The sequence below is a fragment of the Pinus tabuliformis genome, chromosome 3_2 (genome assembly GCF_031772625.1).
Source record: "Pinus tabuliformis cultivar Carrire ecotype Pingquan chromosome 3_2, CPIR1, whole genome shotgun sequence".
Taxonomy (NCBI): Eukaryota; Viridiplantae; Streptophyta; class Pinopsida; order Pinales; family Pinaceae; genus Pinus; species Pinus tabuliformis.
In genome coordinates, this window is record NC_142302.1 from 1,265,854,830 (window position 1) to 1,265,872,642 (window position 17,813).

Sequence of the window (17,813 nt, forward strand, 5' to 3'; positions counted from 1 at the left end):
CCTCAAGCAAGGAACCAGTAAAGTAGCTGACACTGAAGAAACTTCAGCCATAGCCATGCGATCTGCAAACTAAAGCCTACACTGTTGATAACAAGAAGGATCTGGAGAAAGACTGTTCCAGCTGCACCGGCTATTAAATTGATGACAGACGAATTGAATGACAAGGGTTTGGATTCGTGGCGATGGCGACTTACGACAAACCAACTTGCGACCGTCCTTTGCATCGAACAACGTGAAGCCGGTAATAAGACCCCAATTATTTTCCACACCAAAACTTTGCTTAGACTTAGGTTAAAATGCCAATATACTAAAAATATAACGGTCAAACTACTCGATCAGCGATCGATCAATCGCTAAATCGCTAATAGTCCCAGGCAGGAACTAATAATATTATTAAAAAATAAAATAAAATAAATATTTTAACCAAGCAAATCAATTGATAACTCCAATTTCTCAATTTCAAAAAATAATAATATCATTAAAAAGTAAAATAAAATAAATATTTTAACAAAGCAAATCAGTAGATACTCCAATTTCTCTGTTCTTTTAAAAGGTTGAATATTGCCAGCCACAATGAAAGAGGTAGAGCGCATTAGCCAGGTGATTCAATCTCACCATCACACAGTGCTAGTTATGTTTATGGTTTTTGCACTGCAACATCCTTGTTGTATGAAGCCCAATCTGTATGTGCATTTATCAATGGTAATGGTAACCAAGAGCTCTGTTACAAGTTTTTTCATGCGGGAACTGAAGTAGATATAGTCAAGGCACTTCGTTGATATTGTTAGTAAATTATTTGCTTGCAGTCATGGAAGCCATAGGGACATTAAACAAGAATAACAATACCCTCTGGCTGGAAATGGGTGAAACAGTTGGGTGGGGCGGACTAGGGCCTATTTTTGTAGGGCAATTCTGTCGGCATTCACTTGCAATTGGGCTTGATTTGCTCTTTCTTGTTTCTGTCATCCTTGAATTGTGTTGGAGAAGGTGTAAATTTCGCACACCTCGGCCACCTACACCTGCTGTTCCATTTGACAGCTTTTCCAGTAAGTTTAAACTGGGGATTATGCAAAAGCTGGCTTTAGGTGGTTGCATTTTTCTGTGTATATGCTACAGCGTTCTCGCGATATGGGGTCCTGTGTATTGGTGGTTGAAGGAGAGGCCTGAAGGTTTTGAAAATGTGGGCGAGTATATTGTCCAGGCTCTGACTTGGTTTACAATGTCAACTTATGTTTATCGCTCCATCAGAAAAGAAGGTAAGCAGAAGTTTCCACTTTTATTGCAGTTGTGGTGGAGTCTATCATTCATTCTGCAGGCTTTCTTCATCGTCCTCGACATTCAACGGTTGACAAAACAAAGAAGCGTTGCTGTTGATATCTTTGTTGAAATTATGGCTGTTCTCATTTTGGCTTGCTTGTGTTATACTAGTTGTTGTGCCAGAAGTGGTGTAGAGTCCTCCTCACAGACCATTCTAGAACCTCTCTTGAAAGACAATTCCCAAAAACGTCGAAACATTAAGGCAGTCTCTACTTATGCAACAACCAACCTTCTCAGTCGGCTGTCATTTTCTTGGATGAGTCCTTTGCTTGCTGTTGGTTATAAGAGCCCTCTGCATATTGATGATGTACCCCAAGTTGCAGAGGCGGACAGGACAGGCCAATTATACCGTAAATTCAGAGCTCAGCTAGAGGCCAAAGGTGATACAGGCTTATTAGCAAAAGCCTTACTCCTATCTTTTCGGAAGGAAGTACTTTTGACTGCATTCTTAGCAGCACTGGAGACTTGTGCATCATATGTAGGTCCATTTTTTATAAATGCCTTTGTTCAGTTTCTTGGTGGAAAGAAACAGTTTGAAAGTCAAGGCTATGTGCTAGTTTGTGCTTTTTTGTTGGCAAAGGTATTAGAGTCTTTGTCACAGCGACAAGGGGTTTTCAAACAACATCAGTTAACTTTACGGGTTAGAGCAGCATTGACAGCTATTATATACAGGAAGGGCTTGTTGCTTTCCAGTCAGTCAAGACAGAAGCATACAAGCGGAGAGATTATCAACTACATGAGTGTAGATGTTCTGAATGTTTCATATTTCTGTTACTATATGCATAGTATTTGGAATTTCCCTCTTCAAATTGTTCTGGCCTTCATTATTCTATATCAGACGTTGGGCTTGGCAGCATTTTCAGGGTTGGCAGCCTCATTTGCAGTTATGTTGCCAAATTTCCCACTTGCAAAATTGCAAGAAAAATTTCAGGAGAGAATAATGGAAGAAAAAGACAAAAGGATGAAGGCCACATCGGAGACATTAAAAATTATGAGGATCTTAAAATTGCAGGCTTGGGAGACAAGATTTCTTCGGAAACTAGAAATTTTGAGGCAGGCAGAATATAGTTGGCTACAAAAATATGTTTACGCATCAGCTATCACAACATCTGTTTCCTCTGTTGGACCAATATTTATCATTGTTGCAACTTTTGGTACGTGTATGCTTATAGGAGTGCCTTTGACAGCAGGGAGAATTCTTTCTGCACTCGCAACCTATGGGACACTTCAGGGAGCTATGGGCATGCTTCCTGACTTAATCCCTCAGATTGCTCAAACTAAAGTGTCAATAGATCGCATTGTGGCCTTTCTGCAGGAGGAAGAGCTGCAACACGGTGGGGTAGAAAAGGTATCAAAGGAGTCAACAGACTTCGCGATTCAAATCCGAGGAGGGATATTTTCTTGGAATCCCGATTCCTCTAGTCCAACTATAAGAGGTTTAGATGTCCAACTAGAGAGAGGCATGAGGGTTGCAGTATGTGGAACTGTTGGTTCAGGAAAATCAAGCCTTTTATCCTGCATATTAGGTGAAATACCAAAAATATCAGGCTCTGTTAGCTTAAGTGGTACCAAAGCATATGTCCCTCAGTCTCCTTGGATACAAAGTGGGAAAATTAAAGACGCTATTCTCTTTGGAAAGCAGATGGATACTATTAGATACAATAGTGTACTTGATGCTTGTGCATTGAAGAAAGATCTTGAACTTTTTCCTTATGGGGACGAGACAGACATTGGAGAAAGAGGGTTAAATTTGAGTGGTGGACAAAAACAGAGAATACAGATTGCCCGTGCTTTATATCAAGATGTAGACATTTATATTTTTGATGACCCTTTTAGTGCTGTGGATGCACATACCGGAAAACATATTTTCCAAGTATGTTTCTCTTATCCTTTACATACTGTAAGTTTGCTGAATTAATTAGTTTTAATGTTTTGATGGAATGATGAAGCTCTACAGTAGCACTCTGCAATTCATTGTTCAGTCTGGATAATATACATTGCTGGTTGTGCCGCTGCAAATTCATGTCCATAAACATCTAAGAAATTGGACTTGCTTATTATAGGAATGCATACTTGGTATTCTGGGTTCAAAGACTGTAGTCTATGTCACTCATCAAGTGGAGTTTTTACCCTCTGCTGACATCATTCTGGTAGGTTTGAATTTCTTTCATCCTGTTCTAGTGATATTAAAATTTTCAATGTAATTGGTAAAGGGACAGTGGGTTTATTGATCATTTATTAAGAGGAGGAGATAAGTGATCTATATTTTGTCGATGTAAATGATATTCTTCACAGGTAATGCGAGATGGTGAAATTACTCAGGTTGGCAGATATGATGACATCTTACAATCAGGCACAGATTTTGTGGAATTAGTTGGTGCACATCAGAAAGCTTTGAAAACTATTTCTGCTATGGAGAAATCTGAAGTGCACACATCAGAGAGATTTGTTGAAAGCTCATGTCCTGGCAATACAGCTGCAGTGAAAAATGTTACTGCCAGTGACACACTGGAGCAGTGCGGTGTTCAGAACTCAATAGATGTAGAGGAAGAGGTTGAACCAGAAAACCACAAAGAAAGATTGGATAAAGAGAATAAAAATTCACAGCTTGTACAAGAAGAAGAAAGAGAGAGAGGCAGGGTAAGCATGTCGGTATACTGGTCTTACATTACTGCTGCATACAATGGTACTTTGATACCTATAATACTACTGGCCCAAATAATAAGTCAGCTACTTCAAATATGTAGTAACCTCTGGATGACATCGGAAGCCTCTACAAAAGAAAATGAGAGTTCCCCTATGAGAAAGTCCCTTTTCATTCTGGTTTATGTTGCTTTGACATTAAGCAGCTCCCTGTGCGTTCTTGTGAGGTCTATGCTTCTTTCATTGGTTGGACTTAAAACTGCTAATCAGCTTTTCAGCACTCTGCATAGGTGTATATTTCGTGCACCAATGTCCTTCTTTGATGCAACTCCATCTGGGCGAATACTGAATCGGGTCAGTTGACATTTATTGTTTTAATAGGCTAATACCTTTCATGAGAGAGAAGGAAATTATTTGATTCTAGTGGGTCAGTAACAAGCTCTCTGTTTCTTGGCAGGCATCAACTGATCAGAGTGCAGTGGACACATTGATTCCTTCTCAACTAGGAGAATTGGCTTTTGCATTTATACAACTTTTGGGGATCATTGCAGTCATGTCTCATATTGCTGGGAAGGTCTTCATTGTGTTTATACCAGTGGGTGCAAGTTGTATATGGTATCAGGTATTCTCTGTATTTCTCAATAATAATAAATACGAACTTGCAAATTTTAATTTTCTTAGAGGAACATAAATTGGCGTTAAGAGAGTTTGATTTCTACTTCAAGGTTTGCTATAGGTAGATCCCATAATCTGATTGAAAAGGATGTTATCAAATAGATAAAGTTGCATCAGGATTCTATCACGACAACAGTTTATCTGTATTTCTTTGTTTCCATGCTTTTGGGTTTTTATAGTAATAAGAGAATTCTTGTAACTCCTCTGACCTTCCTTGCATGCAGCAATACTACATAACATCAGCTAGGGAACTGGCTCGGCTGGCATCAGTCTGTAGAGCTCCAATCGTACAACATTTTGGAGAATCAATCTCTGGAGCAGCCACCATTAGAAGTTTTGACCAGGAATTTCGATTCATGGAAAGAAATCTCGAGTTGATTGATATATATATGAGACCTAGTCTCCATAATGTTGGAGCCGAAGAGTGGCTTGGCATTCGGATGGATTTTCTGTCAAATCTTGTGTTTGCATTCTTTTTGGTGTTCCTCATTCGCTTGCCTCAAGATGTAATTAGCCCAAGTAGGTACAGAAGCACTATCTTGGCTTACAATTATTTTTCCTAAACTGATCTCAGCAGACTAGACATATTCTTTATAATGAAATATGAAAGTAAATGAAATGGCACCTTAACAGGCACTGCAGGGTTGGCAGTAACATATAGTCTAAGTCTGAACATGGTACAAGCCTTGGTAATATGGCACCTTTGTGTTGTGGAGACCAACATGATCTCAGCGGAGAGAATAATGCAGTATTCACGAATTCCCAGTGAGTCACCAGTGATTATAGAGAATTGTAGACCAAACTCCAACTGGCCATCTAGAGGAACGATAGATCTAACTGATTTGCAGGTCAGAACTCAATACAAATAGACTCTTTTTCACGCATTCAATGCTAGTAATTTGCATGTCAGTTCATCTATAAATTTGATCCATACAATCAGGTGCGTTATGGACCACATCTTCCGCTTGTCTTGAAAGGCCTTACATGCACTTTCCCTGGAGGCACGAAGGTGGGAGTTGTGGGGCGGACAGGAAGTGGCAAATCTACTCTTATTCAATCCATTTTTCGCATTGTGGAACCAACAACGGGCAGAATTGTCATTGATGGAGTCGACATCTCATCCATAGGCCTCCATGACCTAAGATCCAAATTAAGCATTATTCCCCAAGAACCAACAATGTTTGAAGGCACTATAAGAAATAATTTGGATCCTCTCGAAGATTGCTCGGATGATGAGATTTGGGAGGTTAGTTCTGCTTCATATTCTATAAGCATTAGTATCAATTTTAGCACCAATTATTCTTGCCTTGAAGAATATAGATATTTCCCCTGAGGATCTTGCTGTAAGTTTATTGTTTATGAATCTACTTCGATTTTGCTTGTGCTTTCAGGCTTTGGACAAGTGCCAACTTGGTGAGATTGTACGAGCAAAAGAAAAGAAACTTGATTCCTCAGGTCTGTGTGTCTTTATCACATTCAATGGAAGTCCTGAAGCAGAAAAATAAAACCTTTTACAGTAGCTATTTCTGCTATTTGCTTTCCATCTTAGTGCTCATGTTTTGTTTATTTTTTGGTGTCCTTGAGATCTACCTGGTCTCTAGGACCCCCTTTTTTTAGAATGAAAATTGAGAATCGAATTTAATGGAATGATCTCTTGTACAGTGTCTGAGAATGGAGGAAACTGGAGTGTGGGTCAATGCCAGCTTGTCTGTTTGGGACGGGCACTACTAAAACAAAGTCGGATACTGGTCCTTGACGAGGCAACTGCCTCAGTTGACACTGCAACTGATGGGTTTATTCAGCAAATAATTCGCCACCAATTTTCTACCTGCACAGTCATTACTATAGCACATCGGATTCCATCTGTTATTGAGAGTGATATGGTTCTCCTATTAAAGGATGGTATAACATTTATAAGTTGTTTATTTTCTAGTGTTTTGTTACAGTTACTATTTTTTTTGGACACATTTCATTTTTTACTTACTTTGTATTTGTTTTGAATCAGGAAAAATTGCTGAGTATGATACTCCATCCAAACTACTCAGCAACAAATTTTCTGCATTTGCAAAACTTGTTTCAGAGTACTCCATCCAATAGATATCTTAACTAGAGCTTTGGACATTGATCATATTGGGTTTACAATAGAATGGAGAAAATCTTCATTTCCCTAAAACTCAAGCTGGATAAATGTACAATATAGAGATACAATATAGTAGACTATGAGCTACCATGTAAGCTCATTATTTTCTGATAATATTCTATATTTAGGTCCTTAAGAAGAGTTCAATAACTCTTATCAGTGACTTTGACTGACTTTGACAGTTATGATTTTTCACTTGTTATATACAAATGGAGTTTACCCTTTTTCTATGTAACTTTTATCACTTCAACAAGGTAATCAAGGTAATATTGGAGAACTCCAGACAACTTGGATTTGTACAGGCAGTGTAGTTGGATGTAAGGTGCCTCTAACTAATTTGTCTTTTTGTTTTTCTGCTTTGATTCTATTATTTTGAGTTTCACATCTGCATTTTTTTTGTTTCTATTTTAGTTCTGACCTCTATATGTAGTAATACTATGCCAATTCACATCAACATTTTATTCTCATTTCTACCAAACAAACAAGCTATGTTATACTTGTCAAGGTTCATAGGTCTTGTTATTTATAGGTCTTAATAATAAGTGATGGCTAATTGTTAATGTGTTTTTTTCCTTCATGCAATGAACCAACTCAATTTTATTCATAATATTTTGCAGTTATAAACTTTTAAAGTTACCTAATATTTCAATGAGTAAGAATTTGAGAATTCTACTATCTAACCATCAAATATGCCCAAAAGAGGGAAAAAAATATAAGAAAAAATGAGAGATGTACAAAATAGACATAGGCTTTTTGTTCTTTAAAAGCAATTTATTTTTTATTTAATTATTTTTTTCAATATTTTTTTTTGTGTAATCTTTTCTTTTGAATAATGATGAAAATATTGGTTTGAGTGGTTGTTTTAACTAATATTCAGTTTAACAAGTTTTGTTTTGTTTTTTTTTTTTTAATTAAAATTTTCAACATAAAAAAGATAATTCTCCATCAACTTCAAAAAATCTTCTAATTCACCTAGTTGAGATAAATTTTCACTTTTATCAGGGTTAAAACTTCATTTTAGCTATCGGAGGAACTTGTACACATTTTTTTTGGCACAAAAATTAAATATTTTCTTTTAAAAAGTTTCATACTCCATTGAATGTTTTAAATTCACTATGATAAAAGTTCAACACTAACTGACAAAAGTATAAAGTGTTTTTTTTTAAATGAAAAGTATAAATTGTCTTGTTTAAATGAAAAGTTGTGTCTTGTTTAAATGAAAAGTTTAGAATGCACCTAATTGATTATAAGAGTCCCTCTCAAATTAAAATGGAAACTTTGAAAACAATTCCAAGAAAGTACAGGGAGTTATCTCCTTTGTATGAAAGTATAGGGAGTTATCTCCTTAGTTTAATGTTCTTTCCATGCCAATTAAAATGTAATGAGGGATCATTCCAAACTTTCTATAGAATTCATACTATGCTTTCTCCCCCATTTAAAACTTTCTCATCATTACTAAGGGTTCAGGTTTTAGTGGAGTGAAATTTGGAACTTAAGACCATTGAAAGATCAAAAATGTTAAAATTGGCAACTAGGGCCAAATTCCACCTTGGAACAATTCATTTGATGGAGATGATAATTGCATTAAATTTCACTTTATGAGAGATACCAAAATTGATATAAAAATCATTGCATTTGGACAAGCAGAAGTGTGCGATTTTGAATTTATGCCCACACATGTGCAAAGTGCTCAGGGTGGCCACATCATCATGGAGGCTCATGAAGCCCAATGGACATGACTCTTCACCCGTGACCTCCCAACTCATTTGGCATCATCATCAACACTCGTATTCTTCTCTCGCCTACTCCCATTGGTTTGTACAACTATTGGGCTCTCTTTTCTCTCACACGTGTGGCACAAGGAGGGTGAATTTCATATCTAAATTACAGGGCCAAAATTACAATGTTCATTAAAATTTGACCAATGTTGACTTTGACCTTCCAAGGAGAGTTTGACTTCAATTTTTTTGGGATTTTGGGCACTTTGACCACATACCAAAGTTGCGGTTGACTGTAGATTTCATGACAACAATTTGACAAAGTTTGACTATTGACTTTGTCACTATTTTGGGCTGACTTTGACCTCCAGGCCAAGTTTGACTTGGGAAGACCGAGCTTTTTTTGAGGACATTCTATTGCTGCTTTGACCAACATTAAATTTCTGTTTAGGGTTGTTGCAAAAATTTGCAGATTTGACAAGGTTGTTTTAACAGTGATTTGGCAAGTCAATTTTGGTATTGACTCTTGTATTTGTACTCTCTCTCTCTGAACATTTGATATAATAATGCGAAGATTTGGTCAAAGGGTTCTCCCCACCTTGGGGTTTTTCACCAAATCTAGCGTCCTCTTGTCTTGATGTGTCTTCTGCATATTGTTTCATATTCTATCTACTTTTATTGTCAATGTGATTATTAGTTAATGTGATTGCTATTGGAAATCTAAATTGGAAATTGGCATTGGGCTGCTAAATGAACATTGAAGTAATTGTGCTAAGCATAGAACATACCCTTGTTATCTAAATTTAACATGGTATGAAAGCACATGTGAAGACAAAGCCCAAGAAAGAGAGAAAAACAATCACTAAGAGAGATATGTTGCTAAAGGCTATTGATCTAGCTTCAATGGCTTCTACATCTTACTTCAAATATGAGTATAAGCTCAAGGAAAAATATGACTATCATGCATGGAAGGTGACTTTGGACTCGCTTTTGGAAGAGCATGATGCATGTACTATGTGAAGGGAAGAGTGGCGGAGCTTCCTTCAAATGCACATGTTGTTGCAAAGACAAAATACAAGAAAGGTGAGGTCCAAGCTAAAAGAATTATTAGAGACTCCATTCAAAAACATTTGGTTACTTATATTTTTTATTTAAGAACATCTAAGGAGATTTATAATAAGCTAGTTGGGATGTTCAAAGTAAACAATGCAAATCAAATCCTCTTTCTCAAGAACAAGTTGAAGGACATCAAGATGGATAAAGGGGAATCTATCAAATCTTACTTCACGAGGATTACAAAAATCAACAATGACCTTTTGTCTTTTAGAGAAATTTTTGCTGACAGGGAGCTCACTCTCATTGCTCTCAGAGGTCTTACGAGAGCGTGGGATGTGTTTAACATCACCATTCTCAACAATGATAGGATTCCTAGTTTTGATGAATTATTGGCTAGATGCTTTTATTGGCTAGATGCACTCAAGAAGAGACGAGGATGATGGAGAGAGACAAGCCTTCAAATGGAAATGAACCTATTGCTTTCTCTGCTCATGCTAAGAGGAAAAATAATGTTGGTCCAAGAAAACAGGGTCAAGGATTCAAGAAAGGATTCAAAGAAGGGGGAAAAGGGAGGTGCTACAATTGCAACAGGTTTGGCCATTATGATAGAGAGTGTCCTCACAAGAAGGATACTCCAAGGGATGATGACAACGACAACCACAATAACTACAAAGAAAGTAGCAATCAAAGGAACAACATGCTCAACAATAAAGGAAAAAGGAATGCTCATGTTGCTCGAGATGGAAATGGTCGACCTCCCAAAAGGACAAGAATTCCTGGTACGACGAAAGTAATGTTGTAGGAAAGAAAAAATAATTTTATCTTCTTTTAGTTTATCCACTGCCTCTCCTCTAGATACTTTTGATCATTGGTTGATTGATAGTGGAAACTTAAGACACTTCACTGGGTACAAGGAGGCCCTCTCAAATTTGGTTGAAAAGAAGACTAATTTGGAAATCATACATGGAGATAATGCCACCTATCCTGTGAAAGGAATAGACACTGTCACTCTTCACTTGAATCAAGGTCAAACCATTCATCTACAAGAAGTGTTGCCTATGCCCGATTTGAATAAGAACTTGGTGTCTATTTCTACGATGGAAGAGAAGGGCTTCAAGGTAGCATTCATTGATGGAAAGGTACGTATTTGGAAAAGAAACCCTAAAGATGCTTTTACACTTGGATTTAGGGTTGAAGGTCTCTATCAAGTTGGAGGAAGTCCTTTGGGAGCCTTGACTTGCGATACCTCTCTTCAATCTGACTTATGGCAACGAAGGTTTGTTCACCTTCATTACAAAGCTTTATTTGAGGTAAGGAAGATGGTCATAGGTATGCCTGAGTTCAACATGAACCATGAAGGAGTTTGTCAGGTGAAGGAATTTGTCAGGGTTGTGCAACTGGGAAACTTATAAGGAGACCATCCCCTTCAAGTGAAATTAAAACTTATGATATTCTTCAATTGGTCCATTCTTACCTATCTAGTATGTTGCTTGTAACATCATTGGGAGGATACTTATACTATGCAATTTTTGTTAGATGATTTCTCCCACAAAACATGGATCTACTTCTTGAAAAAGAAGGATGAAGTGTTTAGATGGTTTTGTTCTTTCAAAGCCTTGGTGGAAAATCAAACAGGGAAGAAGATCAAAATATTGAGGACTGACAATGGAACCAAATATGAATCAAATGAATTAAATGACTTTTGCAGAGAGGATGGCATTAAGAGGGAGACAATTGTTCCATTCACTTCAGAGCAAAATGGTGTTACTGAAAGGAAGAATTGAACAATCATAGAAGCTACCCGTGCCATGCTCCATGGTCAAGGTCTACCGAAGTTCTTATGGGGAGAAGATGCCAATACTATTGTGTATGGTCAAAATAGGAGCCCACATCAAAAACTGGATTTTAAGACACCTGAAGAAGTTTTCACTGGTAAGAAACCTGATGTTTCTCATTTTAGAATATATGGATGTCTTGTGTATTTTCATGTGTATAAAGAGAAAAGAAACAAGTTGGAAGCATCTGGGAAGAAAGGTATATTTGTGGGCTATAGTGAGAATTCAAAGGCATATAGAATCTATGTGCTTGGACAAAGAGATGTGGAAGTTAGCCATGATGTCACCTTCGATGAAGATATTGCCCTTGGGAAGACCCAAGATCTCCCCACTCCAAGGAAGGACAATAATGATGATGTTGTGGAAAAATAGGATGAACCTCCTTCAGATGAACCTATGCCTGATGTTGAAGGCCCAATGGATCCCATTGATCCACCACCTAGTGATACCTATACTTCAAGGAAAATATCTTTCTTGCTCAAAAATACTCTCAAAGATGTTGAAAGACATATCGCTCCAAGAGGGCAATTTGTGAAAGTAAGAAGCCAAACAGGTATCAAGGGTACTTAGTTGCTATGAGTATTATTGTTCAATATGAGCCATGTACGTTCAAAGAAGCCATAAAGCACCAATTCGGGAAGGATGCGATGTATGAGGAATATGAATCTATGATGAAGAATGATGTCTGGGATGTGGTTCTTAGACCCAAGGACAAGTTTGTGGTTACTTCTAAATGGCCTTACAAAATCAAACATGGATTTGATGGGAGCGGAAAAAGATAAGGCCAGGTTTGTTGCTCGAGGCTTCTCTCAAAAGGAATGAGTGGACTATGACAAGATATTTGCACCGGTTTCTAATATACCACTATCCGATCTATTATTTCTCTCGTTGCTTCTCAAGGATGGATCCTACACCAAATGGAGGTTAGGATTGCTTTCTTACATGGCTTGCTTAAAGAGGAAGTCTACGTAGAACAACTTAATGCGTTTGAAGTACAAGATCGAAGGACACACTTGTGCAGGTTGAAGAAATCCCTCTATGGGTTGAAGCAAGCCCCTAAGGCTTGGTATGAGAGGATTGATAGCTATCTTATGAAGCTAGGATTTACAAGGAGTGATGTTGATCCTAACCTATACTTCAAGGTTGACAAGGACATGCCTCTCATTTTGGTCTTTTATGTGGATGATCTCTTTCTGACAGGTGCAGATCCTCTCAATTATCAATGCAAGAGGGAGATGGCTTTCGAGTTCGAGATGAAGGACCTAGGTCTAATGCACTAACTCCTAGGCTTGGAGGCATGGGAAAAGTGAGGTGAGATTTTCCTTTCTCAAGGAAAATACATTATGAAGCTGCTTGAGAGATGTGAGATGGTGGATTGCAAGTCTGTATCTACTTCAATAGAACTCAACTTCAAGAAGTTATGTGGAAGTGATGTTGGGCCCAAATTGGAAAACCCTTTCGAATATAGACAACTTGTGTGGGACTTGATGTTCTTGGTAAAATCATGTCCTCACATATTCTTCGTTGTGAATACGTTGATTCAAGTTATGGTTGAGTCTCATCACATATATTGGATCGTTGCTAAGAATCTCTTGAGATATCTTCATGGCACAATCAACTATGGACTAAGATACACTATCGAGTATTTGAGGCTACATGGATATACTGATGTTGAATGGGATGGTAGTGTGGTGGATTGTAAGATCACGTCTGGATGCTGCTTCTTGTTGGGGTCTACTTCAGTTTCTTGGATGAGTAGGAAGCATAAATTGGTTGCTCTAACCACCGCCAAGGTTGAATACATTGCAACTAGTATGTCCTGTTGTGAAGTTGCTTGGTTGAGGAAGCTCTTTAGTGAGCCATTTGAGCATGTGTTGGATACCATCATGATCTTTTGCGACAACCAAAGTGGGATTTGTGTTTCAGATAATCTCGTGTTCCATGACCATTCCAAGCACATTGATATCAGGTACCACTTTATCCGTGATATGGTACAACGAGGAGCTATAAGGCTCCAACACATCAAGACTGATGAGAAGGTCGCAAACATCTTCACGAAGCCCTTAGGGAAGGTCAAATTCTTAGCCTTTCGAGAGAGACTTGGAGTTGTGGAAAGACCCTCCTATGAGGGTCCTGCTTGAGTTGGACACTGAGCTCTGGGAGCTCCTGGGGGCTTGGGGTGCTTCTTGGAGCTATGAGAGACCATAGGATGCATGGCTCACCTTCCCATATTGGTGTGCTATGTAGAAGGTGAGTGGTTCACCTTGCCTTATTGGTGCACTATGTACAGGGTGAGTGGTTCACCTTCCCCTGTGATACCCCATGATGGTTCGCTGTGTATAGGGTGCGTGGTTCACCTTTTGCTACGGTTGACATATGCATAGGATGAGTGGTTTAATTTCTTCTATGGCATATGAGCAAGATGAGTGGTTCACCTTCTCTTGTTGATGCCCCAACATACATCCTACCCATGTAGTCCGGGACTCATGGGAAGTACCTCTTATTTGACGAATGAGTTGGGAAATTTTGATAGGGACCATAACACTACCAATGGGTGCATCAGGTACTGCCATACTCCTATGTCTAAGATGCATATTGTTCAACAACTTGATCTAGGATCAAGACTGACATTTGTTAATGGAGAGTGGTAAGGTCGAGTGACTCACTCTCAATAGTTTCTTCTTGACTATTAATATCAGTTTTCAATAGAGCATAGATGAGATGAGACATAAAGATGGTACATGACAATAGGATGACATGATAATCGATGTCTGACAGGTGTAATTCTCCCTAGTTAAGAAGGAGTGTTAAAATTGGAAACTAAGGCCAAATTCCACCTTGGGACATCTCATTTGATGGAGATGATGATTGCATTAAATTCCTTTTTTTGAGAGGACCAAAATTGATATAAAGATCATCTTATTTGGACAAGCATAATTGTCATTTTGAATTTATGGCCACACATGTGCAAATTGTTTAGGTCGGCCACATCATGATGTAGGCTCATGAAGCCCAATGGACATGAGTCTTCACCCACAATGACTTGTATAAATACAAGTGACCTCTCACCTCATTTGGCATCATCATTAACACTCATATTCTTCTCTCTCCTTCTCATTGGTTTGTACAACTATTGGGATCTTCTTTTCTCTCACACATGTGGGCACACGGAGGATGAATTTCAGCGCTAAATTACAAGGCCAGAATTATAGACTTGACTGTAGTTTGACCAACGTTGACTTTGACCTTCCAAGGATAGTTTGACTTCAATTTTTTGGGAGATTATCTGTTTGGGCAGGCCACATATTTTGGCATAGAAATCGAGGTATTTTGAGCACTTTTACTGTAGACAAAAATTGCAAGCTGACCGCATATTTCAGGACAATAGTTTGACCAAGTTTGACTATTGACTTTGTCACTGTTTTGGGATGACTTTGACCTCCTGATCAGGCTAAGTTTGACTGGGGAAGATCGATATTTTTTTGGGGACATTCTATTGCTTCTTTGAATAGTGATGACTTTCTGGTTAGGGTTGTTGACTGATGCAGAAAATTTCAGATTTGAAAAGGTTGTTTTAATAGTGATTTGGCAAGTCAATTTTGACTGACTCTTGTATTTGTACTCTCTCTCTCCTGAACATTTAATACAATAATAAGAATATTTGATCAAAGGGTTTTTCCCATATTAACATTTTTGCATAGATTCTCTGTGTGTGCTCACAAGACTATTTTTACTGGCGGGACCCAATTTGGAAAAACAAGGTATGAAACCTTCCGAGAGTGTTTTGAGGAATCAAATGACATTTTTTTGGGTAAAAATTTGCTGCTATGACATGACACATTTTCATGTTTTTCTACACATAGAGACATTTCCAACGGCACAAGAAGCACGTCAATCAAAGTCTGTATGCAAAAGTTTCATTGAGAAGTTGGCTTTCCTGTTTTCACACCTAGTTTGGGTTTGGGAGGATGACGCATCAGGCCCCCATTATTAATGGAAAAGGGGCTAGCCACATGTTTGTGATGTAAATTACTCTAGAAGAGTTTATTTCGTAACTCTAGTCAAGAGTTGATGTAGTCAAACTTAACCACTAGTAGGCCATCAAACTATGTTATAATTGGGCCACTAGGAGGAAGAGGTATTCCATTCTTTGGAGATAATTTTTTTGCATGGACGAGCAAAAATAGATGGGAGATATAGGAGGTGGAGAACACAGAGAGGATTTGTGCACTGTAGCAGCCCATGGGCCACAAACATTACATCTTTGTACCTGTAGCCACATTTCTAGACAAAGAAAGAGAGTGACATGACCTCACCTTCCTGTTGGGTTTTCTCTCGAAAGGGTTTCCTAGAGAGCATATCTTGTGTCTTGTGTGTGTGTGCTTATTTTTTCATTCTCTAATTTCCTGCATAATTTCCATTCGCATGCATGCACTAATTACAATTAAGTCCACATATTTTAAAGTTTAATAAACTGTAATAGTGTGGAATTTTTAGAGTTTTAATATAATATTATTAGATCTGTTGTGACGAACCGTCCAATGGAATATCCAAGGTAGTTTATGGATCATGGAGTTCCAAAATTTCCATGGAGTTCATACCATACTTTTTCCCCTATTTAAAATTTTCTCATCATTATGTTGACGGTGCTGGACCCGCCAACATGTCAGGGGATCTCCCTGGTAAGAAGTTCCAGTTAGACCTCAGACCGTTTGGTGTAGGAGTCCCAGCAGTGAGTCGTACGGTATCGCCTTGACCATGGTTGCGCGCAGAGGGAAGTAATATTTCCTTGTTCGTAGCAAGGGTGTGACATGCGCAACAAGCCAAGGAAGGTACATGAATGGTTCTGACACACAAAAAGTGGAGTGAGTGCACCCCTTGGAAACCTATGGGAACATGTAGCTTGGAAGGGAACACATGAGAAAAGATGCATCACAAACTGGAAGGCAGGTGAACCAACAATCCAAAGTGATGGTTAAACTAACAACACATCTTGGTAAGATTCATACATGCATATACAGAAAGAGTCTATACATACATGCGTAAGCAAATAGATACACATATCGTTAGAGTAAAAAAGTTGACTGAAATACAATAACAACATATGCATGAAACATGCTGGCTTTGTTATATTAAGAAGTGAAAGTTCCAATCGTATAGTAAAACCATCACCAACCACTAGTCCTGATAACGGAATGTTACAGTCACTGCTCCCTGCTCCTCCAAAGAGATGTACTAGCTCTATAGTGTGGAGAAGCCAAGGCTCTTTACAATACTCTCCAGGCTTTCTCTAAGATCTTCCTATCGGAAGCTTGGCTGACAAAAAGCCTCTACAAAGAGTTATGAGGTTCTATACATAGAAAAGGGTGGGGTGACCCTTGACATTCCCCTTTGTGACTCTTCACCTATCCTCATGACTCTTCAACTACTCTATCACTGTTACATTCAACTATTGACACTTGGACTTTCACTTTACAAGATGTTACATACAATCTGTACATGTACCCATGTGAGACAAAATAGGTTTGCGCGAACCATGCAAGCTATCACTAACACTCGGACAGTTGTGGGAAGACCAACTCTTCGACATTCTCACGATGGTCGACGATGGCGAACTAATTCCAAGCTTGGTTGTACGTGATGGTGTCTGCATGCTCCATGGTGACATCCTACTAAAAGCAAACTCTTGCCTCCGTTGCATCCGGGTAAAATGATATGACTTCTCCATCCAACTCATTTAATAACATGTGCATCATCATCTTGAGTGTAGCTGGACCAACAACATACTGATGCATAATGTCTGTGCTGATCCCCAAGTGTGTGCTAGTGATCATGTGCATCAACTTGTCGAAATACATGTTCAACTCTAGTCAAACTTGCTTCTTGTCTTTGCCTCGGTGAGTGTGATGATGGGTGGGATCGCATGCATGCGCATAATGAGATCCATGCTCTTGAACACCCTTGCATGTGATCGACGACACTCCTTACCCTGTCTGCTCCGTTCCAGCTACTGGGATGGATCTATAACCTGTATGGGTGCAATTTCACCAGTCTGTGGATGTAATGCCTCCTAATGTACCTATTTATACTACAACTCCTTCTCTCATCTATGCAACTCTTGTTCTTCCCGCGATCCTCTTGTCGCATCATCGCCTCATAGCCTTATTCTCCAAAGTTGCTTTCATCACAAGTAGATCTGCTTGAACTTGCAACTTTTCTCCACCTCGGCATTGTCAACAACCTTCCTTTTGCTTTTGTCGCATGCAAGTCTGATACCTTATGCTGCTGCCGATAGCGCTACTCACTGTGATGCTGTCATTTCATCTTGATTTCCTTGTCTATGAACAACTTGATGTCTTCATAGATAGGAAAGTTCATAGACACTTGATCGACTACATCCCCAATTGTTGTCTCAATGATGTCTTTGAC

General features: G+C 38.6%; 1 protein-coding gene across 1 annotated transcript; it reads left to right on the plus strand.

Moving 5' to 3' along the window:
* The first annotated feature begins 565 nt into the window (after positions 1-565).
* LOC149185349 (putative ABC transporter C family member 15) lies at positions 566-7,038 on the plus strand. Its single transcript, XM_089417901.1, has 10 exons — positions 566-3,190; positions 3,381-3,467; positions 3,613-4,314; positions 4,418-4,582; positions 4,860-5,154; positions 5,269-5,483; positions 5,576-5,881; positions 6,027-6,090; positions 6,298-6,537; positions 6,641-7,038. The coding sequence occupies exons 1-10, from the start codon at positions 809-811 to the stop codon at positions 6,730-6,732; spliced, it is 4,548 nt and encodes a 1,515-aa protein (XP_089274027.1). The 5' UTR covers positions 566-808; the 3' UTR covers positions 6,733-7,038.
* Positions 7,039-17,813: the final 10,775 nt, after the last annotated feature.

Bases quoted from the DNA above. Each gene is read 5' to 3' on its own strand.
- LOC149185349 (XM_089417901.1), top strand. From the start codon at position 809: ATGGAAGCCATAGGGACATTAAACAAGAATAACAATACCCTCTGGCTG. The intron at 5,155-5,268 runs GTAGGTACAGAA...GCACCTTAACAG, and splicing joins TCAAGATGTAATTAGCCCAA to GCACTGCAGGGTTGGCAGTA. The intron at 6,091-6,297 runs GTCTGTGTGTCT...TCTCTTGTACAG, and splicing joins AAAGAAACTTGATTCCTCAG to TGTCTGAGAATGGAGGAAAC.